The 14,466-nt window shown below is 42.3% G+C and overlaps 1 protein-coding gene across 2 annotated transcripts in view; it reads right to left on the bottom strand.

Annotated features, from left to right (window-relative positions):
* Positions 1 to 14,466, bottom strand: part of LOC129700896 (probable E3 ubiquitin-protein ligase HERC3) — a 275,970-nt gene that overhangs the window by 20,976 nt on the left and 240,528 nt on the right. For both annotated transcript variants that reach the window (XM_055641695.1, XM_055641704.1), the window contains exons 13-15: positions 14,095 to 14,252; positions 8,679 to 8,759; positions 2,475 to 2,534 (exon numbers count right to left, since the gene is read on the bottom strand). In XM_055641695.1, coding sequence (XP_055497670.1) covers positions 2,475 to 2,534; positions 8,679 to 8,759; positions 14,095 to 14,252 — 299 coding nt within the window. The remainder of the gene's footprint in view (positions 1 to 2,474; positions 2,535 to 8,678; positions 8,760 to 14,094; positions 14,253 to 14,466) is intronic.

Genomic DNA, 14,466 nt, shown 5'->3' with positions numbered 1-14,466 from the left:
GAAAGAGGAAGCAATCACAATGGAAATTGGCAGTCAACAGGACACAGGAGGAACAAACTTGTGATGCAGTCAATCAGAGGGCAAGCCGTACAGGTTCCATGTGGATACCTCCAATTTTAGGCAGCCAGTCAACTTCCCATCCCCCTCCTTTCTCCCCATCCATACACCCCTCTCCCTGCTAATTTCCTCCCTCTGTCTTTACAATCCCATAACTCTTCAAACTTGTCTCACACCTTTCTTCCTTCCTTCCTTAACTTTGGCCTCTGTTTCAACCAGCTGCCTATCAAAACCCCCCTCCCTTGCCTGTGTTGTAATCTAAAATGTCACCTATCCATGTAACCACTGTCTTTGTCAAGTATTGGTTGCAACCAACTTAAATTTGTGGTGCTTCAAACTAATAGAAACATAGAAATTAGGTGCAGGAGTAGGCTATTCGGCCCTTCGAGCCTGCACCGCCATTCAATATGATCATGGCTGATCATCCAACTCAGTATCCCCCGTACCTGCCTTCTCTCCATACCCTCTGATCCCCTTAGCCACAAGGACCACATCTAACTCCCTCTTAAATATAGCCAATGAACTGGCCTCGACTACCCTCTGTGGCAGAGAGTTCCAGAGATTCACCACTCTCTGTGTGAAAAAAGTTCTTCTCATCTCAGTTTTAAAGGATTTCCCCCTTATCCTTAAGCTGTGACCCCTTGTCCTGGACTTCCCCAACATCGGGAGCAATCTTCCTGCATCTAGCCTAATATATCTGTACTCATAGCAGTTTAGTTATTAAACATGTCTCTTAATTTAACTAATATTTGAATATTGAAAATAAAACAGAACTGGAAATGGCAAATGTTACTGTGCTCTTGCACCCTTCTGTATTGGCCTTTGTTTCAACTAGGACAGGAAATCAACTTTTCTGACCTTTTATTTGCCAGACAGTTGCCAGACAACTGTGTGTGAGGAAATTAAATACCTAGGTCATGTCATATCCGATGACTGGACGGATGACAAAGACCTCTTCCGACAGCGCTGTAAAATTTATTTTCAAGCTAACATACGTATAAGGAAGTTTTCTATGGGCTCTGTGAAGTGTTCCTTGTTCAGAACCTATATCACACCGTTATATACTGCTCAATTGTGGTCTAACTATAAGAAAAAGAGTATGCAGAGGCTCAAGGTAGCATACAATGATGCAACGAGGTTGCTGCTTCGTGTCCCTAGCTGGCATAGTGCCAGTCAATTGTTTGTGTCCATTAGAGTGCCAACCTGTGAGGCACTCTTAAGACAGCTGATGTTTAGTTTTATGTGTCGCCTGGACAAGTCAGAGAACCACATAATTGAAGCCCTAGTCAGCCCTCTGAAAAGCTGCTATAGATTCACTTCTAGGCTAAGATGGCATTGGTGCAATAGCTTGTATATCTTATAGGCTAATATGCAATTTTTAATGTATTGTTTGTATCTCCTTATACTGTATGATGTGTTATATGGACCTGTGTCTGAAATAAAGGTTTTATAAATACCATGTGCTTCCTGGATACCCAATGTTTATAGTGGAGAATACAGGTAGGATAGTGGAAATAACAAAAGGTATTTGGAATCATGTGGTTCTATGTGGCTCATGATGCGCAATGAGCAACAGTTGCAATCACTATGAAGATAGAATGAGAACACCACTGTATTTCCTTCCTTACAGGAGCACAGTAACATTTGCAATTTTTAGTTCTATTTTATTTTCAATATTCAAATATGTTAAATTAAGAGGCATGTTGAATGACTAAACTGGTATGAGTACAGATATTAGTTTGAAGCACAACAGATTTATGTTAGTTGCAAGTCAATGTCCGGAAATCCTGGGGGGGTGGTAAAGACCTGTCCCCCCCCATATATTGAGAGGTGGGGGACAGGCCACCACAGCCTCCAAAGTCTCCCAGCTCTGTGATGGTAAGTCCACAGGCTCTGCGACCAGAGCCCTCAGGGTCGTTTCCAGTTGGAGGCTGCCAGCTCCTAAATTCTAGCAGCCCGGGACCAGCTGCAGTTCCCAGGTGGGCTCGCCTACCCCAGGAATGGCTGTAGCACCCAGGTTGGATCGCCTGCCCCGGGATTGGCTGCACTTCCCAGGTCACGAATACTAATTGCAACAAAATACAGGCCGGATGACTTCTGGTTACGGGCCGGATCCGGCCTGTGGGCCGTTGGTTGCCGGCCCCTGCCCCAGATGTTAGGCCTCATTGTGTCCCCCATGTTTTAAAAAGAACCAATACTTGACAAAGACAATGGCCACACACTGTTGTAGAAACAAAGTAATACAGATGCTTGCTGCCATTCATTAATAATAAAGAATGAAATAAATGATTTTGGAGAACATGTTTCATAATTCCATTCTCCTTTCATTTGATAATCTTAAACTATCAACGTTCACTTAAAGAGAATTAACAGTGACATTTAGCCAATGTATATTCCATTCTGAATAAATTATGTACCTCATTTATGAATTGATCCAATGGTATTTGAATACCAGGAAGTTTTCTGACCACAAATGCCTGCAAAAAATTACAAGAAAGTTAGACATGAAAACAGAATTTGAGGAGCATGTGGACAAACACATGGGATGTGGCAGGGAATAGGGGGATAGACCATGTGCAGGCAGATGAGATTATGAGATGGTTAGATTTGCATCATGATCAGTGCAGATATGGTGGGCTGAAGGGCCTGCTCCTCTACTGCACTGTTCCATGATAATATTACGAGTTGTTTTACAAACTCGCTGCTTGGGCTTTGTATTTAGGATATTTGCCCAAATGTAGAGCATGAGAAATGTGAACAGCCTTGATTTTGACTTTATACTTTTGACCAATAAACCAAGAAGTTTCAAGTTCAAGTTTATGTAAAATGAAGATGGCCTTCATTGCAAGTCAGATACATTAAAGATTACACCCATGTGCGGAAAATTAGTTTATTACATGGAATTCCTCCATGTTATACAACTGGGATTGAACCCGGACAGAAAATGAATAGAAAGGAAACAAAATTTACATTGATGGGCAGGAATAATTGGCAAATAAACTAGAAAAATCTCTTTTTACGTGACAATTGAGATCGTGGAAAAAGCTTCCATAACGAAAATTCCAAAAGGAATTGCTATTGTGTTGGGAAAGGAAATAATTTCTAAAATGTGCTGGAGAAAATAAAGAATTGGGACGACTGGCAAACTCAAAGAGGCAACAAACACAAAATGGGCTGAATGATCTCCTATGCTGTCAAAATTCTAACTTTGAGAAATATTGTTTGGAGTAACACTTTCTTATGAATAGATAGATTGACAAACTCACAAGCTGAATACAAATGTTATTATAAATCTTTGATGAATAATTTCAATTGTATTTTTTAATTCAATTTCTGCAAAAGCTCACTTAGAAACATAGAAAATAGGTGCAGGAGAAGGCCATTCGGTCCTTCGAGCCAGCACTGCCATTCATTGTGATCATGGCTGATCGTCCCCTATCAATAGCCCGTGCCTGCCTTCTCCCCATATCCCTTGACTACACTAGAGCTCTGTCTAACTTTCTCTTAAATCCATCCAGTGATTTGGCCTCCACTGCCCTCTGTGGCAGGGAATTCTACAATTTCACAACTCTCTGGGTGAAAACGTTTTTTCTCACCTCAGTCTTAAATGACCTCCCTTTATTCTAGGACTGTGGCCCCTGGTTCTGGACTCGCCCAACATTGGGAACATTTTACCTGCATCTAGCTTGTCCAGACCTTTTATAATTTTATATGTTTCTATAAGATTACCCCTCATCCTTCTAAACTCCAGTGAATACAAGCCTAGTCTTTTCAATCTTTCCTCATATGACAGTCCCGCCATCCCAGGGATCAATCTTGTGAACCTACGCTGCACTGCCTCAATCACAAGGTTGTCCTTCCTCAAATTAGGAGATCAAAACTGTACACAATACTCCAGACGTGGTCTCACCAGAGCCCTATACAACTGCAGAAGAACCTCTTTACTCCTATACTGAAATTCTCTTGTTATGAAGGCCAACATTCCATTAGAAACATAGAGAAACATAGAAATTAGGTGCAGGAGTAGGCCATTCGGCCCTTCGAGCCTGCACCGCCATTCAATATGATCATGGCTGATCATCCAACTCAGTATCCCGTACCTGCCTTCTATCCATACCCCCTGATCACCTTAGCCACAAGGGCCACATCTAACTCCCTCTTAAATATAGCCAATGAACTGGCCTCAACTACCCTCTGTGGCAGAGAGTTCCAGAGATTCACCACTCTCTGCGTGAAAAAAAGTTCTTCTCATCTCGGTTTTAAAGGATTTCCCCTTTATCCTTAAGCTGTGACCCCTTGTCCTGGACTTCCCTAACATCGGGAACAATCTTCCTGCATCTAGCCTGTCCAACCCCTTAAGAATGACTTCATTAGCCATTCAGGACTTTCAGGACCCATTAGCTTTCTTCACTGCCTGCATACCAACTTTCAGTGACCGGTGTACAAGGACACCCAGGTCTCGCTGTACCTCCCCCTTACCTAACCTAACCCCATTGAGATAATAATCTGCCCCCTTGTTTTTGCCGCCAAAGTGGATAACCTCACATTTATCTATATTATACTGCATCTACCCACTCACTCAACCTGTCCAGGTCAGCCTGCAACCTCCTAACATCCTCTTCACAGTTCACACTGCCACCCAGCTTTGTGTCATCTGCAAACTTGCTAGTGCTGCTCCTAATTCCCTCTTACAAATCATTAATATATATGGTAAACAGTTGCGGCCCCAACACCGAGCCTTGCGGCACACCACTCGCCACTGCCTGCCATTCTGAAAAGGACCCGTTCACTCCTACTCTTTGCTTCCGGTCTGCCAACCAACTTTCTATCCACGCCAACACCCTACCCCCAATACCATGTGCTCTAATTTTAGTCACCAGTCTACAGTGCGGGACCTTATAAAAGCCTTTCTGAAAGTCTAGAAACACTACATCCATTTGCACCCCTTCATCCATTTTACTTGTCATATCCTCAAATTAATTCCAGAAGATTAGTCAAGCATGATTTTCCTTTCATAAATCCATGTTGACTTGGACTAATCCTTTTACTGCTATCCAAATGCCCCATTATTACCTCTTTATTAATTGACTCCAGCATCTTTCCCACCACCGAAGTCAGGCTAACCAGTTTATAAATCCCCGTTTTCTCTCTCGCTCCTTTCTTGAAAAGTAGGATAACATTAGCTATCCTCCAATCCACAGGAACTGATCCTGAATCTATTGAACATTGGAAAATGATCACCAATGAGTCCACTATTTCGCGAGCCACCTCCCTGAGGACCCTGGGATGCAGACCATCAGGTCCAGGGGATTTATCATCCATCAGTCACATTAGCCTACCCAATACTATTTCTCGCCTAATGAAAACCCCCTTAGATCCTCTGTCCTCCAGTACATCTGGGAGATTGTTTGTGTCTTCCTTAGTAAAGACAGATCCAAAGTACCTATTCACCTCTTCTGCCATTTCCTTGTTGCCCATAATAATTTCACCCTTGTCTGCCTTCAAGGGATCCATATTTGACTTTGCTACTCTATTTCCCTTAACATATCTAAAGAAGCTTTTACTGTCCTTCTTTATATTCCTGGCCAGCTTCCCCTCGTACTTCATCTTTTCAGCCCGTATTGCCCGTTTTGTTTCCTTCTGTTGTCCTATGAAAGTATCCCAATCCTCTGGCTTACGGCTACTCTTTGCTGTTTTATACATCTTTTCTTTTAGTTTTATTCTATCCCCAACTCCTCTTGTCTGCCTCGGTTGCCTCCTACTCCCCTGAGAATCTTTCTTCCTTTTTGGAATGAAATGAGTACTTAAGGAAGTAATCCCAGAAATAGTGGATGCATTACAGATTTACAGATTTCCTTTATTGTCATTCAGACCGAAGTCTGAACGAAATTTCGTGCCTGCAGTCATACATACAATACAATAAAAAACAACAATAAACACATATTAACATCCACCACAGTGAGTCCACCTAGCACCTCCTCGCTGTGATGGAGGCAAAAGTCTTAGGTCTGCAGTCTCCTCCCTCCTCTTCTCTTATCTTATTATTAGTGATAATTTTTCAAAACTCTTTAGATTCTGGAGTAGTTCCTGAGGATTGGAGGGTAGCTAATGTAACCCCACTTTTTAAAAAGGGAGGGAGAGAGAAAACGGGGAATTATAGACCAGTTAATCTAACATCGGTAGTGGGGAAACTGCTAGAGTCAGTTATTAAAGATGGGATAGCAGCACATTTGGAAAGTGGTGAAATCATTGGACAAAGTCAGCATGGATTTATGAAAGGTAAATCATGTCTGACGAATCTTATAGAATTTTTCGAGGATATAACTAGTAGAGTGGATAAGAGAGAACCAGTGGATATGTTATATCTGGACTTTCAGAAGGCTTTCGACAAGGTCACACATAAAAGATTAGTATACAAACTTAAAGCACACGGTATTGGGGGTTCAGTATTGATGTGGATAGAGAACTGGCTGGCAGACAGGAAGCATAGAGTAGGAGTAAACGGGTCCTTTTCTGAATGACAGGCAGTGATTATGGGGTACCGCAAGGCTCAGTGCTGGGACCCCAGCTATTTACAATATATATTAATGATTTGGTGGCAAAAACAGGAAAGTAGACTATTATCTGAATCGTGGCCGATTAGGAAAAAGGGAGATGCAAAGAGACCTGGGTGTCATGGTACACCAGTCATTGAAAGTAGGCATGCAGGTGCAGCAGGCAGTGAAGAAAGCGAATGGTATGTTAGCATTCATAGCAAAATAATTTGAGTATAGGAGCAGAGAGGTTCTACTGCAGTTGTACAGGGTCTTCATGAGACCACACCTCAAGTATTGCGTACAGTTTTGGTCTCCTAATCTGAGGAAAGACATTCTTGCCATAGAGGGAGTACAGAGAATCTTCACCAGATTGATTCCTGGGATGTCAGGACTTTCATATGAGGAAAGACTAGATAGACTCGGCTTGTACTTGCTAGAATTTAGAGGATTGAGGGGGAATCTTATAGAAACTTACAAAATTCTTAAGGGGTTGGACAGGCTAGATGCAGGAAGAATGTTCCAGATGTTGGGGAAGTCCAGAACAAGGGGTCACAGTTTAAGGATAAGGGGGAAATCTTTTTGGACCGAGATGCGAAAAACATTTTTCACACAGAGAGTGGTGAATCTGTGGAATTCTCTGCCACAGAAGGTAGTTGAGGCCAGTTCATTGGCTATATTTAAGAGGGAGTTAGTTGTGGCCCTTGTGGCTAAAGGTATCAGGGGGTATGGACAGAAAGCAGGTACAGGATACCGAGTTGGATGATCAGCCAGGATCATATTGAATGGCGGTGCAGGCTCGAAGGGCCGAATGGCCTACTCCTGCTCCTATTTTGTATGTTTCTATGAAATGATCCTGCGTCTTCCGGATTATGCCCAGAAATTTCTGCCTTTGTTGTTCCACCGTCATTCCTGCTAGGCTCCCTTTCCAGTCTACTTTGGCCAGCTCCCCTCTCATGCCTTCATAGTCCCCTTTGTTCAACTGCATCACTGCCACTTCCGAATGAACGTTCTCCTTCTCAAATTGCAGATTAAAACTAATCATATTATGATCACTACCTCCAAGCGGTTACTTTACTTCGAGTTCTCTTATCATATCTGGTTCATTGGACAACACTAAATCCAGAACTGCCTTTTCTCTGGTCGGCTCCATTACAAGCTGCTCTAAGAATGCATCTCGGAGGGATTCTATAAACTCTCTTTCTTGGGGTCCTGAACCAACCTGATTTTCCCAGTTTACCTGCATATTGAAATCCCCCATCACCACAGTGGCATTACCTTTGTTACATGCCAGTTTTAACTCCTGCTGCAACTTACACCCTACATCCGGGCTACTATTTGGGAGTCTGTAAATAACACCAATTAGTGTCTTCTTGCCTTTACAATTCCTCAACTCAATCCACAGTGACTCTACCTCGTCAGTCCCTATGTCTTCCCTCGCAAGGGACTGAATTCCATCCCTCACCAGCAGAGCTACCGCACCTCCACTTTCTATTGTTTGTTTTTTGTATTAAATTTTACATTATAAATGACTGTATTTAGATTTGTTTTGGGAATTTTGGTATGGCACCTCCCAACTCCACAACCTGCCGATAACTCCAGCCAACCACACTTTTGTGGAATATATTTGACTTTCTTTTCCTTTTGGAAAATTCTCAATACAAAGACAGTAATAAAAAACCTGAAGATAGACACAAAAAGCTGGAGTAACTCAGCGGGCAGGCAGCATCTCTGGAGAGAAGGAATGGGTGACGTTTCGGGTTGAGACCCTTCTTCAGACTTGAGTTACCCCAGCTTTTTGTGTCTATCTTTGGTTTAAACCAGCATCTGCAGTTCCCTCTTACACAATTAAAAAAAGTCTATTTTCATGTGTAGGAAGGAACTTAAGAAGAGTCTCGACCCAAAACGTAACCTATTTTGTTCAGAGATGCTGCCTGACCCGTTGAGTTACTCCAGTGTTTTGAGTCTATTTTCATTTCTTTCAGCTGAAGTTGCAATGAGAATGAGCCAGAGATATTAGCACTTGATTTGAAACCCCACAGAGATCATTTTCAGCATAGCATTTAAGATAAATATTCTATCACTTACCCAGAACAATTCTTTAAACATTTTAATTACAGGAATATTGAAGCGCCACTCTCGAATTTGATCATCTCTGGTAGAATTTACCTGCCAGTATATAATTAGACATCAGTATGAAATACAAAACATAAGCAATATGAGACAGGATGTTGTTGCATTTTCAAGAGAAATTACAAATTAAGTCCTAAGATAAACAAAGAGCTGGAGTCACTCAGTGGATCAGGCAGCATCTCCGGAGAAAAACGCTAGTTGAAGTTTTACGTCAGAACACTTTTTCAAACTCAAATCTGAAGAAGGTTCTGACCTGATAAGTTACCTATCCTTTTTCTCCGGAGATGCTGCCTGACCTGCTGATTTACTCCTGCACTCTGTGTCTATCTTTGATTTAAAACAGCATCTGCAGTTCTTTGTTTCTACAAGTTAAGACCTGATGGTTACTAAATGATCCGCCATTGATCTTGGTAAAATGTCAGAGTCCATTGTCATTGACTTTTATAGACCCCAATCATTCACAATGTTTAGTCGAGTTAGTCCCATTTCCGTGGATTTGGCCCATCTCTCTTTACTATCCATGAACCTGGTTAAAAGTCATTTCAATATTTGTAATTGACTTCACAGAACAATACAGCACAAGAACAAGGTCTTAGGCTAACAATGTCTGCAACGAACATGATGCCAACTCTTGTCTGCCTGCTCACAATCCATATCCTTTCATTCCCTGCCAATTCAAATGCATATCCAAAAGTCTCTTAAATGCCACTATCGCATCTGCCTCAACCACCACCTCACGTGCATTCCAGACACTCACTACCCTCTGTGTAAAAAACCTCTTAAACTTTGGTCTTCTCACCTTAAGCCCTCTAGTATTTGATATTTCCATCCTGGGAAAAGCTTCTGATTGCCTACCTAAACTATGCTTCCCATAATTTTATATCAGGTCTCCCTGCAAAGTTCAGCATTCAGGAGAAAACTACTTAAATCTGTCCAACCTCTCCCTGTGGCTAACAGTAAAATTAATCAGGAGGAGTGAAAGAAGAGTGCTAGGGTGGGGGAGGGCAGGGCCGGCCTTAAGCCGATTGGACCGATTTCTCCCAATTGGGCCCCGCGCCTAAGGGGGGCCCCGCGTTAATTTTCCGTATTTCGTACGGAAATACAAATTCGCTTTGTTAAATAAAGATTTTTTTTTTTTAATTCGCCATATGGATTTATTTACAAAACAAACATGGATAACAACCGCTGCACGGCCATCAGACTCAAACGATTTGTTAACTACTGCTGTAGCATTTGTTAACAGCCAGTAGTTAACAAGTAGTTATACAATGTGTCATCAATGCATCGATCCACATTCCTCAGCAAATGTAAATGTGTGTTGAACGTATTAATGACGCTGCATTCCTTTGAATACAATTCACGCGGCATCATTAATACATGTTCAAAACACAATTACATTTACTGAGGAATGTAGATCGATGCATTGATGACACATTGAGAATTTCTTAAAACTCACCATCATGATTGAGGGCTTCGGCTTGGTGAGCTTCTTGGTATGCAGCTGGTTAGTCATTCAATTTACCTACCAACCCACGTTGTGTCTCTCTGTCTTTCGCTCTCTCCCCCATTTTCTCTCTCTCGCGCACTCTCTCTCTCCGCTCCCCATCTCATCTCTCTCTAGCTCTCTCGGCATTCCCGGAATCATTGCCATTTTGCGGTAGACAAAAATGCTGGAGAAACTCAGTGGGTGAGGCAGCATCTATGGAGCAAAGGCAACATTTCGGGTCGAAACCCTTCTTCAGACCCGGCCCGAAACGTTGGCTATTTCATTCGCTCCATAGATGCTGCCTCGCCACGCTGAGTTTCTCCAGCATTTTTGTCTACCTTCGATTTTCCAGCATCTGCAGTTCCTTCTTAGATGTTTGGCGGTGACGGTTGCATCTGTGGTTCCTTTCTGTTGGAGGGGGAGGGAAGAAGAGTCCTGGCCCGTGGCCGCTCCTGATAAGTGATACGTTTCCTCCGTGGGTGCTGCCTTGCCCGCTGAGTTCCTCCAGCATTCTGTGTTTTTTGTTTGGCTCTGAAGTTGGTGCAACCCCGTGTCTCCCTTCAACTCCCTGTCTGTGGTGAATCAGCGGGATGGGCAGGGGCTCTGGGGAGAGGGTTGCGTTTCTGGTCGAGACTCTTCTTCAGACAATCACAAGTACTCTCACCGACGAGAGTTCAGTTCAGTCTGAAGAAGGGTCTTCTCTCCAGTCGCTGCACTGCCTGTCCTGCTGAGCTACTCCAACTTTTGTCTATCTTCAATTTCAGAGTTAGATAAAATGTCTCATGAGGGGATTGTAGCGCATCCCCCCCCCCCATCCCCCCCCCCCCCCCCCCTCCTGCCCAACCTCAGCCTCATGGACCTTAGCGTATCCCTAGTTCCTAAAAACCCATTTCCATCATTGATTGCAATATATATGTTACACCACATTGCAGATCTACAGACATTTTGATTATATTGAGTGGATGTTTCTAGATTAATTTATGGGAATTAAACATTAAATTCCTTCCATCTGGCATATAAATTCATGACAGTGAGATTTAAAAATCATGTTATATTGTGAATTCTTGTGTGAATGGGATTAGTTTGTTATTTGGATACTTAGGCTATTTTTTAAAATTATCTTTTCTTAAGAAATGGAATCTACAGGACATTGTTAATGGGAAAGTAGTGGGCAGAAAGGCATGTCATGCGTGGTTTGAAGAGCAAAAACTTGTAGTTTACAATGCCAAAATTGAAAACTTGAGGAAAAACAAGGTGTACAGAGTTGTTTATTGGTTACAATCTGAGGAGTATGATGATGCTACTGATTATGATATGCCAATGTATCAGCTAGCAACTGATCTTCTCCATAAAGACATGATTTATTGCTAGAAATTGTAATTTATTTACCTATCTGTTATGGATTTACAGCATATAATACAATAATATTAAAGTTCTGATCTTGAGAATATCACATTTTTGAATTTTCAAGGCAGTCTGGGTGTTTATTACTATTTCCGTCACAACGGTCAATTTTGTAATTAGCTACAATTAGGTAATTAACTAATTAAATGCTTTAATTTCAGGTCATCCAAGTAAGATGTTTTATATTTGTTTCAGAATGCTTAAATCTATAATAACTGAAAATTTCATTCATTTCTCTTAATTTTTAAGAAAGATAGGCTTTTGACTGTCCTCGATCACAGGTTTTGTGTTGTCAGTGAAAAAGCGATAGGGAACAAGATGCTAATCTCATAGTATGAAAATGACCATAACTTTTTTAATACTGAAGATATGAAAGTGAATTAGGTGTCAAATTAAACTTCTTTTTATGCTTTATCTGGTGGGATAAATTGCAGACTTGATTTTTAAATTCGCAAAAGTTTGTTACATTGCTAGAAAATGTACCTGCATCTTGGAGGCCGAAGGTTAGGTTGTTAGCTAAGAAAGGTTGCTAGCTAATCAAGAACAATGTTGCTGTACTGAGGTATAGCCAAGTCTATCCCTCATTGCTGGCAGCTGACGGGAAGCGGCTGTAAAGTTGGAAGCGGCTGTAAAAGGACAGCGCTGCTGGGGGGGGGAGAAACAGTTCCTTTCACAGCTTGTGGGTAATCTGTCCAGGGGTAAAGTTGCGGGGAGGGCAGGAGCGTTGAGAAAGGAGGCGGTCGGGGATCATGCCAGAATCCAGCTCAAGAGCGGGTGATGGATAACAGGACAGCGGGCGGTGGAGCTTACTCCATATGTCAGTGCGAGTAACCTCAATTGATCCCTTGTTCGCGCTGACACAGGAGTAAGCTCCATCGCCCGCTGTGATGTTATCCATCACCCGCTGACCCACTCCGCTCTAAGATCTTAGCTCTTGAATTGGTCCCCCCACTGTTCAGACGGAGAGCACTGCCAGAGGTGAGCGGGCCGGCAGAAGGCGCTGAGATGGCAGTCGATTCCGCTGTCCGGTGATGGCGACCGCTTGTAGCCACGCGAGCAACTTCACTACCCGGCCACAATGCGGTGGCTCCGCGCCCGGAGCGCCGTGGCAGCGGTGAGTCGGTGGGTTACTGGCATGAACCCCGACCCCCTCCTTCTCAATGCTCCTGTCCTCCCCGCAACTTTACCCCAGGCTAGACTCCCCACATGTTATGAAAGGAACTCTCCTCCCAATTGGTCCCTTGAACTAGTATAGTCATTCAATAAGATGGCAACTGATTCATGTTGTCCTGGTGTGCTCCCATTTTTCCCACCATCTTTCCATCTGCCATCACCCTCCACCCCCCACCTATTCAGTAATTCAGAAAGGAGATTTGGAAGCCTTGGACAAATTGAATTGTTACTTTATTTATTTTTATTTTTACGGAGAGGAGAACAATTAGCGCATGCGCGGTTGGAGATTTTTTTAAAGCCGACTGACTGTCAGATTACTCACGACACGCAACTCATTTATAATTATTTATTTATATTTCTATGAATATTGTTCCCAATTGGGCCCCGCACCTCCTAAGACCGGCCCTGAGGGAGGGATAGAGTGAGGGAAAGCAAAAGTTACTTGAAGGCAGAGAAATCAATATTCCAACCACTGTGTGCTGTTCCTCCAATTTGCATACGGCTTCACTCTGACAGGGAGGAGGCCCAGGGCAGAAAGATCAATATGGGAATGGGAGGGGGTGTTAACGTGTTTAGCAATGTTGGAGGATTATGGGCCACATTTTCTACACAGATCATAATCGTTTGACATTTTCGCCACGTTCAACGGGATCCCACCACTAGCCCCATCTTCCCATCTCCACCCCATTCTGTTTTCCGCTGAGATCGTTCCCTCCGTTACTCCCTGGATAACTGTTGTAACAAAGGAAAATTCGAAGTCAATTTGCCCATAACCAGATCTCAACTTCAATTAAATAATGGATGGGAAATGTGTAATCATATTTGATGATGAATACGTATTGATTAAGATAGTTGTGGATGCAGCCTAGTCACGCAAACCAAAGTTCCTTCCACTGACACTATCTACACCTCATGCTGCCTCAGCAAGACCACCAGCATAATAAAGGATGAGTCTCACCCCTGTCACTTCCTCTTCTCCCTTCTGGCAAAAGGTAAAGAAGTTTGCAAACTCATAACTCCAAATTCAGGGACAGTTTCTTCCCAGCTGCCACGCCAACTAAAGAGTGACCCTGATCTCCCATCTACCTGATAAGAGACTTTCAAACAGTCTTTAATCAAACTCTATTTTGCAGTAAATGTTATACCCTTTATCCCATTACTTTACACTGTAGACGGCTTGATTGTAAACATATGGTCCTTTTGCTGACTGGATAGCATGCAACAAAAAGGTTTTTCACTGTACCTCAGTACACATTACATTAATAAACTAAACTATATATTGTACAACAAGAAGAAATTCGCACCAACCTTATAAAGTGTTTGTAAAATTTGTAATGATTTCTTAAGTTCAGAGGTATTCTTTGAGATATCAGTCATAGCGAGGTGAAGAAGTTGCTTGGATTCGTCATGATAAATCCTCACAAGACGCTTGAAGAAGTAGACAGGTATTGCCTTCCACCAACATTCTGATCAAGAAAGGGTGAAATAGTCAAGTAAAATAAAGCACAATTGTTTGCAATTAAATCAAATAACAAAGAAACAGAAAAAGATAAAATCAAAATGAATATTGAATTTCAAAACAGCATAGTTACGTTTTCAAAAAAAAAAAGCAAGAAGAATTTGACAGATCAGACAGATGTTTCAGGTCAGGATTCATCTTCTGGCTGATATGCTTAAACA

This window comes from Leucoraja erinacea, chromosome 1 (assembly GCF_028641065.1).
Source record: "Leucoraja erinacea ecotype New England chromosome 1, Leri_hhj_1, whole genome shotgun sequence".
NCBI lineage: Eukaryota > Metazoa > Chordata > Chondrichthyes > Rajiformes > Rajidae > Leucoraja > Leucoraja erinaceus.
Note: the sequence above shows the minus strand (reverse complement) of the source record. Positions and strands in the feature narration are given on the sequence as shown.